The sequence below is a fragment of the Serinus canaria genome, chromosome 1A (assembly GCF_022539315.1).
Source record: "Serinus canaria isolate serCan28SL12 chromosome 1A, serCan2020, whole genome shotgun sequence".
Lineage (NCBI taxonomy): Eukaryota > Metazoa > Chordata > Aves > Passeriformes > Fringillidae > Serinus > Serinus canaria.
The window spans coordinates 50713017-50731983 of NC_066314.1; the positions used below are offsets into that span (position 1 = coordinate 50713017).

General features: G+C 49.0%; 1 protein-coding gene across 2 annotated transcripts in view; it reads right to left on the reverse strand.

Moving 5' to 3' along the window:
* Positions 1 to 18967, reverse strand: part of TOM1 (target of myb1 membrane trafficking protein) — a 20972-nt gene continuing 2005 nt past the window's right edge. Inside the window, exons 2-16 of one of the 2 annotated variants that reach the window (XM_009086434.4) lie at positions 13436 to 13520; positions 11611 to 11689; positions 11296 to 11445; positions 11049 to 11183; positions 10654 to 10800; positions 9584 to 9700; positions 8996 to 9129; positions 8321 to 8354; positions 7673 to 7781; positions 6552 to 6672; positions 4113 to 4188; positions 3641 to 3703; positions 1878 to 1937; positions 1511 to 1547; positions 1 to 1418 (exon numbers count right to left, since the gene is read on the reverse strand). In XM_009086434.4, coding sequence (XP_009084682.1) covers positions 1270 to 1418; positions 1511 to 1547; positions 1878 to 1937; positions 3641 to 3703; positions 4113 to 4188; positions 6552 to 6672; positions 7673 to 7781; positions 8321 to 8354; positions 8996 to 9129; positions 9584 to 9700; positions 10654 to 10800; positions 11049 to 11183; positions 11296 to 11445; positions 11611 to 11689; positions 13436 to 13520 — 1496 coding nt within the window. In that variant the 3' untranslated portion in view covers positions 1 to 1269. The remainder of the gene's footprint in view (positions 1419 to 1510; positions 1548 to 1877; positions 1938 to 3640; positions 3704 to 4112; positions 4189 to 6551; positions 6673 to 7672; positions 7782 to 8320; positions 8355 to 8995; positions 9130 to 9583; positions 9701 to 10653; positions 10801 to 11048; positions 11184 to 11295; positions 11446 to 11610; positions 11690 to 13435; positions 13521 to 18967) is intronic. The other variant, XM_009086435.4, reaches the window with a different exon arrangement.

An 18967-nucleotide genomic window follows, 5' to 3' on the forward strand; every position in this document is an offset into this window, starting at 1 on the left:
TCTTTAAGGGAGGCTCAAGCCTTTGCTCCTTTAATGTGCAGTAAAAAAAGACAACTCTCCCACGCTCAACAAGAAATCCCACAAGCAGGAGCCCTGAGCTTGGCACCCTCCTCCCTGGCTTTCATTTACAAGTGGGCAGCATATGCAGTTTGCTCTGAAGGGTTTTTCTCCCCATGTGCAGATGAACTTCTGGCTGCTGCAGGGCTGTTCTACTGGCATGAGATGACTGATGTCTCACTTTCCCTCTGTGCTCACCAGCTGAACAAGCTTCTGCAGCAAGAGCACGTTCCCGCTGGTGTAGCAGTGCTGATGGAAGAGTCTCCTGCTTTAGGGGGATGCAGCTCTGTGACCCTGGCACACACGGCCATCCTGAGGGAGTCTGTAGCATTGGCCTGGCTCAGAGAGACTCCCCAAACCATGGCACAGTGTGATGGAAGGCATCAGTGAAAGGGAGAGAGGGAGGTAGGATCAGACTGGGAGAAAAGTAGCATAATGGAGAATTAAATTAACTGCAAATAGTTTGCTGAAGGCACATCCTACCCCATGGGAGAGAGCCCCTTCAGCCTGGGGTACCGCTTGCAGTCCAGTATGCTGCCAAGGGCTTGGATGACTGGCTGTGATGCAATAGAAACATCTGGGCTGTGGGTAGGCTTCTGGATAAACTGATGGGGAAAGGGAGGAGAGGAAGAGAAGGGGTTGTGAGTGGGAAGGTGTTGCATACCACGAGCACTTGTGCAAGAGAGGTTAGAGCAACAGGGTCCCTCTACCATTAGTGTTTCTCCTCAGCCACCAGTAATGCTTACACATCCCTGTGCTTTCCAGTCTAACACTGGCAGGCAGAGGGCTGGAGATACATTCTAGGGGAGAGGTGAGGAAAAAGGCAGGCAGGAATGATTTCAGCAGCAGACTGCAGCCTCTCCTGTTTCATGGGCAAGATCTCTAACTACCTCACTGGAGAGTAGGATGGGGGAGCTTCTTCCGGAGCTTCTTCTGCTTTGCCCACACTGTACCATAAAAAGAAAAGCCCACTGAACTCCCACATTCTTTAGCAGCTTTGAAACCCCCTTTACAAGTCTATTGGATGATATCCCTAAACACAACAAAGATTATCTGAAGTCTGAAAGCAGCTTAAAAATAAAAACAACTCAAAGGTAAAACAGGAAGAGAATGGAGGAAGGGGACAGAGTCCTTCCTCTGCTGGCCCCTGGTTGGAGGCAAGCTAAACAGCACACACAGCCTCTTGCTCCACAGCACTCCAGTCTATAGCATTCACAAGGCAAACATAGCATCATCTTCATTTGCTTGCTTCCGATGATGGCTGGCAGCAGGAGGGGAGAGGGACGTCCCTGCTGAGGAGCTGGACAAAGTGGGGAGGCGGTCTGCAACTTTTGCTCGCTCTTCCAGAAATTTGTCAAACTCTGAGGGCAAGAGAAGAGCAGAGCATTAGCAAAGAGGGAGGTTTGTGGAAGAGCCAAACAGTTAAAGACGAGGGCTGGCTGGCACATCTCACCTTCACTGGTGACACCTTTTGGATCCTCTGACTCTCCCTAGCAGAGAAAGAGAAGGGCATAGTTAGAAGGAAGATAGGTAAAGGCATCTCACAGGTGTGATTCTTTGCACATGGAGAGACAGGACAGTGTTTCCCCCACTTCCACAGTACAGATGTGTTGGAGTGGCCCTCAGTTCATTAGCTCTGACTCTCAGAAGGCTGATGATACTGTTGTGGTATCCCAAAGCCTGTGTCCCTGGCTTTTCCTTCCCTGGTCCCTCTCAGCAGTCTGTGCCACACATTCAGGCTGTCATACACTGCCTGATGTCCAGCCCTAAAGGCAACTCCAGCAGGACTGCTGGCTCCAGGAAGGCAGCCCCTCACCTACCACATCAGTGGAGAGCCACTTTTCTATGTCTTCCATGAAATTGGCTTGAGGAACTGGTACCTGGGACAGAAAAAAAAAAAGGGCAATGAGGCCAAGAAAATAGAGGATGTTCCAGTAAATCCACTATACAAAAAGAAAGCCCAACTCAGAAGCTCAGCCTCTTGCTCCACTGTTCAGTCAGATCAGGCCCATCCAAATCCAGCTGGTGCCACTGCAAAGCTCTCCCAGCTATCAGTGCCATTGCTTACCTACTTCCTCTGTCCCATCCATGCCCAGACACGCAGTTGCCAGGATACATGCCATTAAAAGCATCTGTGGTTTGGTGGTTGGCTTTGGGATATTAGGACTGGACCAGACTTTGTTTTTTGGTGAAGACCCAGTAGGTGGAAGTTGTCTGCTTGTGTAGGCAGCCAGAGAACACGAAACGTGCATTTCTCTCCACCTTCTCCCTCTACAAACTATTGAGAGTCTGATATCCAAGTCTGCAGTGCTGAAGATATTGTAGGTGCCAGGTCTGAGAGCACAGAAAGGGGGAAAGACATCTGCCAAGAACTGATTTCCTGGTATGATCATGGAGCACAGCAGGATTTGATATCACACCAAACTACTGAAACAGACCCATCAAAGAGGAAGTCATCTACAATTAAATTTTACTTCCAGTAGGGTTGAGGCTAGCTCAGAAGAATTCATGGCCCTGGTCAATTTAAACAACAAAGAGACATATTCCTAGTGGACAGAGGTAACCTTGAAAGAAACAAAGTCTGATTCAAAACCCCAGATCCTTTTCTCCAGTCATGAGCTCCCGAACAAAGCTGAGCAATAAGCAGTCTTTGCTAGAGGCTCCCCAGGCAGAAGAATGAGAGGGTATTTCTGGGAACTTATTTACTAGTTTTCTCATATATATAGCTCCCTTGCCCTCAGGAAACACCAAGACCAAGAAAAAGAGCAACACCGTTGTATCAAAGACAGGCAGATGTCCTCAAACCAGAGAGCAAGAACAGATAGTTATCACAGCTGGCAGATGGATGAATGGGAATGGAAGAGGATGTGTGAGATTACGGAAGTTTCAAAGCAAACTGGCTTTGCCTGCCCAGAGAGGATCTCTTTGGGGTAGAAGTGCATTCAAGCCAACTGTACAGCATGTGGGGAAACTTCCTAGAGCAGACATCAGCCTGGGCTGTGCCCATTACAGGAAGACAGGCTAACAAGCTTCAGACCCAGGAGCTGTCAAAGCCTCTGTGTGCCTGAGGGAATGTAATTGCAGGAATTCCTGCTGCCAAAAGACCAAATTCAAATGCCTGAAAGCTCAATCATTAACTACAGGTGGAAGCCTTCAAGCCTTTGACAGGGTTAAAGTCGAATGTGTATTCCTTCAAACAAGGCACCTTGTGTTAAGGAGGAGAGACTGCAAGGAGAATGAGTGGCAGCAGCCGCCCTCATGATGCCACCAGCTATTGCCTCTGCCTCAGACACCCACCCCAAAACAGGCCATCCTCTAGCTCAGAGTGGCACATGCTGTCTTGGCCTCAGAGCTCCTAGGATTTTCTCCTACACATATATTTACTGAGGAAGGACTGGCACACTGCCTGCTTCCTTCCCAAGCCTAGTCTCCACTACTGACCCAGCCCAGGGTTGCTCCATTTCAGTTAGCAGTATCTGCTGATGTCTGCTGTGCATACTCATGTGCTGTGCCAATGATGCTTCTGTTTCAGCAGCCCCAGCCTCCTCCCTCCCTGCTGGCCCTCCACCACCTCAGATCTCACCATTCCTTGACGAAGCATCCACTTTGTCAGCTGGGCTCCATCACTAGAGGCACCAGATTCCCCCTGGATGACAGAGAGTCTGCATTGCAGTGTGAGGGAGAGGGGAGGCATTGGGGTTGAGGTGAGGGAAAGAATGTACTAGTACTGGTGGCCTACTTCTCTGATTGCAGAGAGAAGGTGTTTAGACTTGGAAATTTGCTGAAGAGGAATAAAACATACATTTCTTCCAGGTGGAAGTTTCCCTGGGGAGGGACATCCTTCAACTGCCTGAGGCAACCCCAGACTTTTCACAGCTCCTCACCTTAGGGCTTTAAAGAAATGAGGTATGCAGCCCAGCTAGGAAATGCAGGTTGGTGGAGACTGGGAGTTATCATCACTTGACTTTTTCCCAACAGACAGCAGCCTTACTTTCTTGGTCAGCCAGGAGGTTACTCCCATTCCTGGTGATGCAGTAAAAGCTGTGGTCACTTACCACTCCTGTGTTCTGCTGCCGGGCATCCAGGGCACCAGCAAGGCCTTTGGTGGCTTGGGGGTCTTCATACTTTACCCTGGAAGCAGAAAGGGAGACAACAGGCTGATGAGATGCCTGAGAGTGAAGAGCAGGAACTCCTAAATGCACATTCAGTTCTGACTGCACAACTTTTCATGCCTTGTCATTCTGCTACCAAGAGCTTCTAGAAAGGTGCACAAAGCCCTTGTTATAAGTGCAGCCTAACAAAACAGACTAATCTACTCACTGGAACATCGTGGGATACAACAGGAAAGCCCTGGCACAGTGACAGAAGGATGACAAGGACTTATATGAAAACCAAGACACAGACTTACAGAGCTAGGTGCATTAACCAAACACTTACCTTCTTTGGGGTGGACTATAAAGAGAAAAAACTAACACAGACTGACCAGAATATTACAGCTATTTCAGAAAGGACTTGAGCAACAAGCCCTCACATACTCACCCATCTTCACAGACACAAACAGCTCAAAACCAGCTCTTTAACTAATACCATGTGAGAAGTGATGGTTGCAGAGGTTCACTAGCTATGCTGGCCATAGGTGAGACTGGATGATCAGAAGAGCCTAGTGTTGCTTCCAAGTCTCCAAACACACCATTACAGCAACCTCTTTCCACACACAGACATGTCTCACCCATAATTTCCCTCATTCCAATCTTGTGTCCCCTCTAGGCTGCTACCGCACATGACAATGCCACACGTCACCGTTTGATCCATGCCGCGTGGGGAAAACTCTCCGTGCTAGGAAAATGAAGCCTTTCACAGAAACTCTCCACAAGTTTCCTCTCCAGCTGCTCCCAGGCCCAATCCCACAGATCCAGCAGACCATCAAGTGGAGCTGTTTTTGTTGAGGGCCAGGGGCTTGGGCCACCGCCTCTCAAACTTCTCAAAGAAGTGCTCATCAGTGAAGGGGCCGCTGTGGACAATGGCATCCAGGATGAAGTACAGCGCTGCTATCATGCCACTGATGAGAAAGAATGGCAGGAAGGGCTTGAAGTGCCTTAAGCACTGCCTCACCGAGACACACATGAAGCATGGGGGGTCAAGAACAAACCCCAGAGGCTTTGCCAGCACGTCCTGTTCAGGAGCTGTAGAGCAATGGGTCTGTTCAAGAGGAGGGAGACACTGAGAGCAGAGGCTCACAGTGAAATGTGAAGCCTGAGCCACTAGAGGTTACCTGGCAGGAGTGCAAGTGCAGGCAGATGAAGGGCAGGGAGGAATAAATAGAAGATGTCTTGTTACTTGTGCAGAGATCATAAGCCTCAGCCTGTTAAGGACTGTGCTACAGCAGAAAGGATACAATTCCACCTCTGTCCAGATCTCCAGCACTGAGCACATACCAGTGGCTCTGGTTTCAGCCCCAATTGGGTGCTGTTGATTCAACTGTTTTTGAGCTGGACTGCCTGTGTCCTCAGGCAGCACAACCCACAGTAAAAGCAGTGGGGAAACCCAGGGAACAAAACACATGAAGTCATGTGTAGGCCATGAGTTTCCTCACCACATTTACCAGAAGCAGTCTGAGGTAGAGGAATGGAAGGACACATCCTTAGGAGACCTTAACTTGACACGTATAAGACACCTTAACTTGCTACTGGCCAGCTGCAGAACAAGGCACTCCAGTGGCTGCAGGAGTGCAGGAGCCACAGGCATTGGAGGGCTGGAGGCAGTGATGGGCCCATGGGCTCTACTGCTTGGTACTCTATGGAGAGCAGTGAATGGCTCTGCCAGGCAAAGCAGTGTGAGATCAGCCACAGTCTCTAAACCCAGGGGATCCAGTCAGCACAGCTCTTGCCAGCTTCTCCAGAACAAGGATTCAGGAATCCACTCTGCAGTGGAGAAGGCCTCTTCAGTTCAGCCAGTACTATGGAGACCCAGCTCTTAGTGCTTTACACTAGGAGGTCTCAAATGCACCATTGAAGAAGAGACATCAGTCCCACTTGCCAACAGGGAAGCTGAGGCACAGAACAGTGCCCTCTTGCAAGCCACAACTGACTGCACTCTTCCTGCACTTCAGCTCTGTCTGCTAGGCTGAATCAGTACTCAGCAATTCCCAAATTCAACATTACCCCAGTCAGGACATGTGAGTTCAGAGGCAGACAAGAAAACTGAGCCAGTCCCACTTCACACCTTCATTCCCAGACACTGAATCTCCCAGAACATGTGGGAGACCAATTCCTTCTCCCCATACCCAGAGGACACCATGAAGGGGAGATGATGGCAGCAGGAAAAAGGACTGGGAGCATGGAGCTCATCCCACAAACACTGTATGTGTGAAGAGTGCATTTCTGTTCCATCCTGCTGTCTCCCAGCAACTGCTGTTGGTCACGGTGTAGCCCCATTTTCCCTGAGCTCTCGTCCTTTGCAAGAAGGCAGAAAGGACAGTGAGCTGCTCCACTCACCCTTTGCGCTGCTCAGCCAGCGAGCTGCCACGGGTCAGGGCAAACATGTCAAAGTCTTCTTCCAGCTTGCCAGAAGTGTCGAGGGAGTGCAGCCCTGCACTCACACTGCTTGAGCCCAGGTCTGCAGGAGAGAGAGCAGGGTGAGCAGGCAGCACAACAGAACAGTAAATGGCAGACTGTGGGCCTAGAGAGTGCTGGATAGAAAACTGTCATCAGAACAGGATAAACTACTCTAGGCCCACTCCTCCATCCTGCTCCTCAGCTGCAGCACAGTCTATGCATGTGTGCAGTCGTGGGTGAAGTAACAGAAGCTATTTCTTTGCCCACTCAGTAGATATTTTTGGCTCAGTTTCAGACAGAGGCAGCAGCATCAATTTACTGATGCTGAAGGCTAGATGTTCCTGACCATCTTAGACAACTCTGGAGGGAATTGCTCCATAACCTCTGGAAGAAAATAACCTGTGTGTCTGGGCAAGCACCTCTGAAACAGATGAGTAGATTTTCATGACTCAGGCATCATCCGAAAAACACCTGACTTGAAAAATACCTTAGCTGGCTTGTCTGTAAAAACAGTCTGGTGCCAATTTCCTGCAACTGCATCCAGGCAGTGCTACATAGGCTGTTGGTATGTCTTGAAGAACTCCCAGGACCCCTTGTGTTTTTTGAGTAAACAACCTGTCAAATCCTGGGTCCTGGGCCCAAGATGCTCATGGCTGCCTTTGCAGCATGGTTTCAGCTGCTCTGCTTCTCCCAGACCTCAGTGGTGAACCTGACACCACACAGCAAGAGAGGCAAGTAGGCAATGCTGCCAGGCATTGCAGAGGGAGCAACTTTATCCCCAGTCTTGCTGAAGGCCAGGTCCTTAGTCACAGACTAATGCTGAGATCCTTTTTAAGTCATGGCCGCCTCCTGCACTATGTGAGGTGAGGATGCCAAGATATATGCTTGAGTGCCTTGGGGCATATACAAGTTTCTTCATGAGTTTATTAGTTGAAAACACATGGCATTTCTCTAGGTTACTCTAGGAATCTGACTAAATAATTTTGGGAGATGATTCAAGGGAAAGGATATTCAAAGCAGCACAGGAGAAAGACTGAGGGGAAAACCACATAGCAACACACTCATTCCAGCCAGCTGAGAGGAAAGGTTGCTGGTGACTTCAGGCTGTTTCAGTGCTGAAGGAGTATTGGGTCCCAGGTCAATCAAGCTGTTCTCTGCCTCATTTGGTGCCTTTGGAAGAAGAAAAAAGAAGATGGTGGAGAGTTTCTGAAGCTTGGATATCCTGACCCTACAATCCTAGCTCACTGATACTGGAGAGGAAAGCCCTTCTGCACCCATTGAAAGATATCAGCTGTGAAGAGGGAGAAGAGGGGCAGTGATCAGAGAACTGGCTAGGAATAGTGTCCCAGGGCAGCATATGCCTGGGTAGCCAGCCTCCCAGGTTCGCTGGATGTCAGTAAGTAGGGTGAATGCTGGTTCAGAGGACAGGGTAGTAGTGCTCAGAGTAGGCTCATATGGGAATTGGAATCTCATAATTCAGTAACTGTAACTGCTGCTGCTCTACTCTTGCTCTTTGGGCAGGACAGGAGAGGTTTGCAGTGGGAAATGGAGTGTCCCATGTACCAGGTGCTCTGGTGCAGCTTGGCTGGGACAGCAAAGCCCACCATTTATAAGTGGGGCAGACTAAACATCCCTCCAAGTCAGCAGGGCACTGCTGGACCTGCAGGATGCAAACCAAGCTGCAAAGAGGGGCAGTTGCTCTGAGTTACCTTAACAGGCTGTCCCGTCCGAAGTCGCTCGAACCTGCAAGAAAGATGACAGGATGTGTTTCAGTAGTGTGGGCTCATTCACCCACAGCCCAAGAGATTTTTTATAAGACTTGTCACAATCTGCCCTTTCCTACCCACTACGAAAGGGGAACTATGGCTCAGGGCTCAATTTCCCCTCAAGATACCCCAGCAAGACCCATATAATTGATGTCTCCTGAGAGGTGACATGAGAAAGCTTCTTAGGATCTTCCACAGTTACTCATAACCAACACCTCTCCTTACACTTCATCTGGGCTGAACTAGCAAAGATGTGTTTGTTGAAATGGGAGAAAAAAAAAAAAAAGCAGTGCTGATGCCATCTGGCCAATTACTTTCTGTCCTCATCTGTCTCAGAGCTAGAAAAGCAGCTCTTTCCATGCAGTTGCCTCCTTCTTTTGGATTATGCCACAGGGACATCTTTATAACCCATCAGGAACTTGCACAGCAGCTTTGAAGGGGCAGGACTTAGTCAGCAAAAATTGAGAACATTTGGCTTTGTTCTCAAAGATGGATGATACAGACTGATACATCTCTAGTATTATACTCTTAGGCAGATCAAAAGGATGGGATAGGTAGCCTTCAAGGGCAGTAAAATCTTGGGGGGAGCAGGGAAGGGAAGGGAGGAGACAGGTGTACCTTTCATGGCGCAGAAACACGTTATTGAGGTTGTCATTGATGAGGAGCAGCTCCTCGGTGAGTTGCTCATGAAGGACACGGGGAATCAGCTCCAGGACTCGCTGCTGCATGGCTCTGCATGTCCGATTCAGCTCCTGTTCAAAGCAGGGCAAGTCACCACCCACAAAGGTCACACTACGGCTGAGCACTCACAAATTTGGAAGTCTGACTGGAACACAGATTCCAGAGGCTACTGAGATCTATCAGGAACTGTTGATGGGCAACAAATATTGGTGTGAGAGGTAAATTGAGTCTGAGCTTTACATGGAATAATTGTATGCTTTTTGTGTAACACATCACCCAGAAAGAAAGGCCCCTGGGGACTACAAGTTCCCTTGTGAAATAATTCCAGCCTTGGCGATGCGATTTTCATCCACCATTGAAACTCTACCGTCCTTGTGTCTCCGTTATCCCTGCACTCCCTGATATGCCCCACACTAAACTGTCCAGTCGTTCCCCACACCTGGCATGCATCGGGCCTCAGCCCATCAAATCATTGCTAAATTGTGCTGCATGTGCCAGCCCTCCACCCTGCCCAGTGTTCCTTACTTGCAGCAGCTCCAGGTCTGAAGGCTCGGCCTGGGATGGCACCAGCTCCGTCAACATCTCCGACATCACCTTTGTATTCCCATTCACCACTTCCAGCTCACTGCGCAGCTTCCCGATCTGCAAAAGCAAAGTGAAGTGACAGCTCTGCCAGGGGAGGCTGGGGACATAGCTGAGGTAGCTCTGAATAGCAGGGAATAGCACCACGTGTGCACACCTGTTCAAGAGCTGGAGGGAACAGCCACCCGGGAGTTCATTTGTCACCACTCATTTTAGCACTCAGGAGCTCCCAGCAGGAACCTCCTCCATGACTTACCATCAAATTCATTTGCTGGTAGCAGATGCCAGGCCCTCACCTGGGATCTCGGCTGCTAGTCTAGCCTTGATTTTTAAATAGCCAGCACAGGCTGCTGGTATGATTCAAATCTCTCCTCAACTAACAGCTCCCATGTGGTAGCCATTTAAATGGTTTAACTTCCAAAGTGGTGTAAGAGAGAGGAAAACAATTCCCATTCAACAGGAGAGCCTCAGCTAAGTGAGCAGTTGAAGCTTTAGTCCTCTGGTTTACAAGTTGCTAATGAGCCTCTTTAGAACAGTTTCTACCTTGTGTTCTGCAAGGGAATGCAAAATACTGACAGCTAGGGGTTTGGTGCTGAACATGGTGCCGTATGAAGTCAGGGTGAGGAAGAAAAAAGAGGATGGGGAAACAAGTGAGGAAGCCCTAGCCTTTGGAAACCACATAGCCAGACAGGGTTGATTCATATAAAGTAAGAAGTGAGGCAAGATAAACAAAGATAATAAGGAGGCATCATGTCTCAGCTCCCCACTTCCCTCTACCTGCAAGCAGCCCTGTCTTAGGGAAACATAACCACTCCAGGGTTGCAGTATCCCAGTTCATTGCTGCGACCACAATGGAGCTCTGGGGAGCTCTCAAAGGACTGTGCTTTAGAGGAACAGCTCCTTGAAGACACAGGCTGGGGCAGGACCAGTACTGCCGTCCCAGAACAGTGTTTGTGAAATAGCTTCAAACACAGGAAGAATCAGCAACATCCTGGGACTTTTGTCCAGCTCACCTGCTCTGGTGTGGGTGTGATAGGCGCATCGCTGGATGTGCCTCTCCCGGGGGGCAGGGTGACAGGGTGGAGGATGGACTCCATCTGCTGAGGGGAGTTGACTGCAGGTGAGGTCTGTCCAGATTGAGAGTTGGAGCTATACACAGTCTACAAAGGTGGGCAAAGTGACAGAGAGAAGGAAATGTTAGACACACACACCTGACAGGACAGCGCAACTAGAGGAGAAATATTGATGGCAGCTCCCCATCTGGTCCCAACAGCTCTTGGCTGTCCTGGAGTTTCTCACATCTCACCACCCAAAAACCCTCTAAATTCAAGACAGAGTTCCTGAAATCCCCTCATTGCTCCAGAATGGCAGCTATCCAACATTCTTCTCTTCAGCAATGCTCCCATACCCTCTGTGGTGTGTGGATAGGTGACAGCATGTCCAGATCAGTCATGGGGAACTCCAGACCCTTCCGTCTCAGGTCTTCATAGACAGCAACGACACCAGTCAAGTCTGGAGAGCTGCGGAAGGCGTCCGCCCAGGACTGGTGAGAAAGAGACAGTACAGCCCATCATCACATACAACAGCATCACGTACAAACACCTAAAGACACTCACTGTCTGCACTGGTGCAGATGCTCACACTTCTTAGCTCACCTGGATGAGGGTCAGCACCTTGTCATGCACTATGGCAGGTGGATTGTTCTTTGGCAGGATTGTTCTCACCAGGACACCTTCTACAAAGTCCTGGCTGGACACAAGGATGTGGAAACGATGGCCACAGTTCTTGACACAGGTCTCCAGAACCTTCAAAGGCAATAAAGCATTAGCTGTAGCCTTCTCTGCCCTCCTGTGTTAGCCTTGTTGGCTTTAGGTACATGAGTCTGTTCAGCATGTGTGCTAAAACCTATGTTCAGCACTCAGCTTTACAGCAGGATATCACAGAGCAGAGAAAGAGCCCTGACCGCTCACCGTCAAAGCCAGCATAACTTCATGGAAGTTCTTATTCCCTACAATTCTCTTCTTAATGGCTCGGAATGCATCTTTGGGCCTGAAGGAGAAATGAGATGAAGATCATCAGAAGGCTGAGGCAAAGCAAAACAGCCACAGGCTCTGGATGCCTTATACTCAGCGGGTGTCCCTCTTCACCATGTTTCCAGGATGGCTTGAAGCAGTGATTGGCAAAACAGCTTTTGCTTGTGGTTCTGCAAGAGGAGTGAGATTGGCTGATCATAGAATCATTTAGGTTGGAAAAGACCTTTTAGGGTCATCGAGTCCAACCATAAACCTAACACTGCGAAATCCACCATTAAGCCACGTCCCTGAGTGCTACTACTGAAATTAGAGGCCTCTGTGCTGATGTCTGCAACAGTTCAAGGTGTTCAGGACACAACAGAGAGCAGAGTAAAAACAATGCTAGAAACACACTCCTGGGGGGGGTAGAGCAAAATCCCATGGCAGAGACACTGAAGAGGAGGAGATCACAGAAAAGCTTGGCATGGGTTACAAACAGGAAGGAGAGACCAGTCTGCAGCAATTCCTGTGTTATTCAAAGAGGAGCTGTTTAACATTTCCCCAGAGAGAAGGAGGCTCAAAAGCTGCAGGGGAGACACACTGGCAAAATCTTTCTGGGATGGGGCAGGTGGGTAAGAGAGCAACAGCAACGCAGGGCCTCATTAACCATTCTCAGAGGGGAGAAACACCATGGTTTCAGACCACTGTGGTCTTAAGAGGGCACAAATGAACCAGGTGCAGAGCACAGGAAGAGAAGCTGAGCTGGAAGAGCAGCAATGCTGGAGGAGAAAAGTGAGGTGGAGACACTGACTCAGTGAGGAGGGCAGAAGTGTATTGGCCTGTGGGGCAGCTTGGTGTCAATGGATGGGCATTAGCAGGGCCATGGGAGAGCCTGTCCAGATGTGTTATCAGGTGCCCAGACCTGAAAGAAGGGGCCACAGCTCAAGCCAGAGAACTGTGGACAGAGACAGGTGTATTTGCACCGCGGGGATAGTGGAAAAGGAGTGGTAACAGATCTGTAAGTAGAGGTGTATGACTTTGTTTCCATACAACTGTGACTGCTGAAAACTGGGCTTGTCAACATCACTGTGGGGTAGGACAGCAGGAGTGAAACCTACATGTTTTATTCCATGTAGCACCTTCTTTTTTACATGCTGCTCTTGACATCTCCACTGTGAGAAGGAGCATTCTCCCTTGAATTCACTGGCAAATCCCCAGCTCCTGAGTTAACAAGTCTGGCAGATTGATGAACATCTCCCTGTAGGGAGAGGGAGACAAGAGTTCCCCCACCCACTTTGTGTGTTTCTGAGTGACTGTACATGAAAACACCTGAGAAGAAACCCAAGAAAGACTGGCACAGTAAGAGAACTGAATAGCAGCCTGAGATTTTCCCCTCTTCTCCCAGTTACTGGCCTTTAGATTTTTACATTCCCAGAGGAGAGAAAGAGAAGGATATGAAGGGGGAATAAATCAAAGTGGAAGAAATGCAAATATGCCTTCTGGAGATGGTAGGCAGCCTGGCTTGAAGAGGGTTGTCTGGGGACCCTGAAGGCCTGTTTGAATGGCTCCTAGCGCTCACTATGATTATAGAGAAGCATCTAATAAAGGCTCTGACAGCTTTGCTGTGTCTCTAGGTCTCCTAGCAGAGTCTTGTCTCAGGGATTGCTGGGAAGCCTAGCTTATTACCGCCACCAGTGCATGCTAGCACTGCAGTCTAGAGATGTGGTGTTACAGGGAATACAGGGACCTGCCGCTGGAGGTGGACCCTTGCCAGCTCCCTTACCCTTCTTCAGTCTCATTAATGATGTCACAGATCTCCATGTTGAGAGCCCAGTCCTCACTCCGCAGGGACCCATCGGTAGCTCTCTCTGGAAAACAGAAACCAAGATGAAGAGCAGCCCTGGCACTCTTAAGTCAAGCTCTCACAAGACCCCAGACCCCAGCTGGCTTCTCCCTGGCTGCCACTACAACATGTAAGGAGGCAAATTCATATGCAAATTCTGGGTCACCAAGTGCTCCCCACTAGCTGTCACCATGGCAGAGCACACTGCTGGGATGATGGGTGCCCAGCTTCACCCATGCCATCAATGCTACTGACACACACACTCTGTGCACTTGGTGTCCTGCACATGAAGTGAAGGAGCTCAGCATTACTTCAGCTTCACAGCCAAGGAAAGGGGGATTATTTGCTTCGTTACTGCAAGGCCAGAAACCGTTGAGTTTGGCCCGCTCACACTGATATGGATCTAATGCCAATAGCTCCAATTCTTGGTATGTACCACATAAGGAGACAAAAGAATCAGCCCCCTTTTTTTTTTGGTACACCAGCTCTATAAAAACAAACAAGCAAACACAGAAAACCAAAGCAGGGTTTCTCTTGTTTAACATTTACACCTCTCCCTGAACTTCTGGCCTCTAGGGAGTGTGGGCAGAAGCAAATTGCAGGCTGAAGTCGAAGCAATATTGTTCCAGCTTTGACTGTGTCCCCTTTAATTAGGAATTCCTCAGTCAGCCTTGATGTTATTTATTCAAGGCAGAGATCTGGGAAATGAGCAGCTATTACTGGGAGCACCAGTGTCTCCACCCTGCAATCATCCATGTCTCAGTCCTAGCCATGCCACTGACTGATGCCTTCAGGGACACCACCAGTAGAGAACGGCCAGCAGGGCCAGAAGCACCCAGGCACTCCTGAGACCACAGGGAAACACAGACACAGCAAATGGCAGGCAGAGGACAAGAACCATCCTTTCCAGCTCTCTCATCCTACAAAACATTTCACTTAGCACTGGGGCAATAGAATTAAAACTGGCCAGACCTGTTCAGCACTTACCAGGTGCTTTTCAGGAGAGCTCAGTCCCAGCAAGATACTTACAGAAATGCCTGCATTTTCAAAACTGCTGTCCCTGCAAAATCTGTGGCTTGCCCTCACTGCTGTGGGTCCTCTACCCCTTTAGAGAGGTCCTTCTCTGTACAGCTGCCTTTTTCTGCTTCTGACCCAGCAGCTAATGATCCCTGTGTAGGAATGAAATTAAATGCCCATTCACACCGTAATGAGATAAGGGAGTAACACAGGAAGAAGATTTTTTAACTCCTGCCTGGGTAAGCACATCCATCATGTCCTGTTTTGGGTCAGGCACAGAGCTATTCACAGCACTGTGCAATGCAGCCTCTTATACACGTGTCCCTCCCACAGACTGCACACCACAGTGTGAAGCTATCTACATCTTATCACAATCCAGCCACCACCTTTTCTATGGCTACAGAATGCATTGATTACACAGTGATTATGCTGATGACATTGTGGCCACAGCCAGATGGAAGAAGGCAGACAGGGAAGGAGAGTGGCAGACTGTTCTTGATGCTCTTAAACCTTTCTAAAGGTTTGGCTATTACTGGAATTACCTTAAGGCTCCTTGATTCAGGTAAACTTCTGTCACTTTGAGTACTAACTTTACATAGGGATCCTGATCTCTGGCAGATCCAAGCTTCCTCAGTGAGGCACAGGAGGAAGGATTGCACTGGGTGATCTGGTGGAGAGTACATCCAGGGCAATAGGCATGTCTGGTGCACCAGGGCATGTACCAGCCAATGGGGGAAACTGTGGTAACACATGAGGGAAAATATTTTCCATTGGGGCTCCTTTGGGATCAGGACACATCACAGAGCTCCAGGTTTCCTCCTGCCCTGGGACACCAGCCATGCTGGCAGGCAGGCTGCAGCTCAGGTTAGTCTGATGGGTTTGGTTCATGTGGTCACAAAGTCCCCCTCACTTGCACTCTCCTTCAGGATCCCCTGCTCATGACACATCATGGTTTGAACAAGCCATAAGTTTCCCTGCACTGTTTGCTGCCACTGGCAATGAATCACGGAAATCCACTACAGGGGTTGCTCTGCTGAAAGTGAAGACTACATCCACTCTTCTCACTGCACATGGAAGGAAAAACCCACAACTTGGGAACAGGGCTGAGCCTGCTTGGAAGCTCTGAGCTACAGAAAAAACCAAAGGACAAAATAAAACCTGCATTTAACCATAAATCCTTGCTGTTCAAATCTCCCCAACCTTCCTTCACATTGTACACAAACATGAATTGAATCTGCAAACACCCTTTCCTCACTTCCCAATGTTTGGTGGCATGCTGTAACCTGGTCCCCACCACCCTTTCCCTCCAAATGCACTAATCCTGCCAAGGTCAAGCAGCAGGTTTGCTTTTCAGAAAGGAATGTAAATAAACCATGTGTGCTCCTTCACCTGCCTAGCCATTTAGGGGAAAACTGGACTTCCTCAGAAGTGACACACCCTGCCCCTGTTACCCCACAATATCATGGCCATCCTGCTACTCTCACCCCAGTTCATACACTCATCAAGGGAGAGCTTCAGGAAAGCAGCAAACCTGCCATAAACACAACACAGGCTCACAAAATGCAAAGCTGGAAAAGCAGTATCAGAGCATATGGAAAAGAGGAATGTGACCCTGAGGCAATTCCAAGGACAAAAGGCTTGAATTTACCCAGTACAAATTAAGGCCTGGCCTAGCTGGCATTGGAAAACTGGAGCTAATGCCCTTCTAATCTTTCTTGCTCTCTTCCAAGCTGTAAGGGACTGTCCAAGCCTAGCAAGATATGGAGTTTTCTCCAAAATCCTGAACTTTGCCCTTCTGTAAAGCCTGCAGAAGGGAAGGAAACAAAGTTTAATTAGTCACATGAAGGATCAGGGTGGCTGGCCCCTTTTCATGAGCTGTAATAAGCACATGAGCTGTCTGCTCTGCACGAAATCTGAGCCTGGGATGCCTGGGGACAGCGGCAAGTCCCTAAAAAGAGCGAGCACAAGAGGCAGGGCACTGCCACACACCCAGCACTCTGCCTGGTGGTCATCAGGCAGCATCTACTTGTGTGTGTTACCAGCTGAGCCTGACCTGCAGCAGAGAATTCCCCTGGCAGAGGTTATCATGAGCCTGCGAATGCCATCCCCCATCCAAGCCCCAAACCAACCAGCTGCTGAATATACAGGAGGCCCTTCATGGGGCCGCTCCAAAGCCACATTGTTTTGGCAGCCAGTCCGGCTCCCCGGGTGTGACAGCATTGGGGTTTGTCTGATTCCAGTCTGCTGCCTCACAAATTGCTCAGATGGACCCAGAACCTCACAGGACTGTGGTATGGGTTGAACCAGAGCATTGGCTCTTTTCCTGCATGGCACTGGATGTGCTCCTGCTGATTGCAGCTAGGTGCTAAAAGCTATTTGGAACCAGCAGATAACAAAGAACTCTGAACACTTGGCATACCTGGCGCAAAGGAGCTGTACACTGCTTTGTGCTATGAGTACATTTCACACGTTTGCTTCTTTTCAAGGTTATTGTGCCTGCACTGGTGGCAGGAAAGAGCGCACTGTGCAGCTGGGGATCCCACTCAGCTGTCCCTGCAGCAGCACACTGGCACTGCAGAAGTGTGGGGAAGTAGAGGAGCCAGGGACAGAAGGTACTGTGCAGGCTCCTCTACAGGAGGAGCCTTTAGAGGAGGCTCCCCACCCCAGACATGAAGAACCCATAACCAGCCAGATGCTGCTCGGAAATCCTTTGCCTGTGATATGCTCTGCCCCTCCTCCAAGTGAAGCCTTCAAAAAGTGTTCCCTGCAGTGCTTCTTGCTGGCTCTAAGTTCCTCAGCAAAACATCAAGCACTTTCTCACCCATTTCAACAGGCATTTGAGGACACCAGCTCAGTTGCATTGCTTTCTGCTTGTCTGAGCAATGCTCAGTTGCATTGCTTTCTCATCTTGCATTGCTTTCTGCTGAACCTAAGCTGTCTCAGTTCATCACATGAGACAGCTTAGGTTCAGCAGAAAGCAATGCAAGATGTCCCTTCTTCAACTTCATTTCAGTTTACAAACTCACAGGCCCAAATCAGTGTTCTGTACAGGCCTGAGGCTTTTACTTCCCTTGAGGGAACTTCAGCACTAGCTCTGTCAGGACTTCACCATTTAGCTGTATCCTTCCCCCAAAGCCTGAGAGGACAGCATTCTAGAGAGACCAGAGATATGGCTCCAAACCTAATTCAAGGATGGTGATGGAGACAGACTGCATGACACAATGGCGTGGGTATGTGTGTCTGTGAACTCCTGCTCCTTTCCTGTGAATCAGCTCAAATTCTCAGGGATCAAGTGACTCTTCAACTGCTGCTTGCCCCTTTTCCTCCAGACAGAGGAGGCACAGAAGACAAGGCAATGCCTTTTTGAGAAGCACAACCTTGCAGGGACCCACAGAGCCGTGCAGGAACACCTGGAAGGTGGGATCCAAAGGCTGCGGGGATTTTTCTGGTATATTGTTTTGCATCTGCCTCCCTTCCTCACCCAGGGGCCTTACTTGCTCCCTCTTTACCGTCTCAACTTTTCCTGGTCCTCATGCTTAAAATAACCCCCATCCATAAAAAACATCTGTGTCATCTCTGTGCTACACCGTTACTTCCATCCCTTGCCTGCTCTCACTCACTGAAATAACCTGCCTGTGTCCCTTTTGGTATTGTCTAATTACTAGTTGTTTTAGACTTCCAGGGTGAGGAGAGAGCATTGGTGGTTTCTTCTCCATTCTCTCACTCAGAGATAATTCACCTCCTTGGAATTAGATTTCCCATTTTGAAAATGGAAAAAAGCTTCTCTTAGCTCCTAGATGGAGGCATACTGGATTTCCCTTTCCAGAGGGGAATCTGAACTATGTTGCTTTATCACTCTTTGGAAATTTTCCCACTGGTGTTTAAAAAAAACCCACCACGCAACAGAAGCAAACACAAAACCCCCAAACAAGTAACTCTGTATTCCTCTTACTTGGGGAGAGATATCACGGTGCAAAAACAGGAGAGGCAACTTTTGTGACTAAATCTCAGAACTGTGAGTAAGAAACTAGAAAACCTACTCCTCTGCAACTGACTCATTCTGTAACAGATCACTGAGATTATCTGAGCACTGCTTTCCCAGTCAGCAAAATAAATGGGTCTTACTAGATTAACATTAATGAAGGACTTTGAGAACATTGCTGCAACGGCCACAGAGGACTTTTTTTTCCCTTAGCCTTCATCTAAAGCTATTTTAGACTTCATAAGCTATATCAAGCATACATGACTTTGCCCAAATAATTTACAAGGACGCAACATTATCTTTCTGCACACAGCCCAGGGCAGCAGCACTGTGCAGGTTTGGTGATCAGGCTCATGGGTTGGACACACAGCTGCCACAGACCTACCAAACGAGTTTGTGGAAGTCATGTTTGCATCCCAAATTAAGCAGGGAAGATAGCATTTATCCACCTCCCCAGGATGCTGATAGGCAAT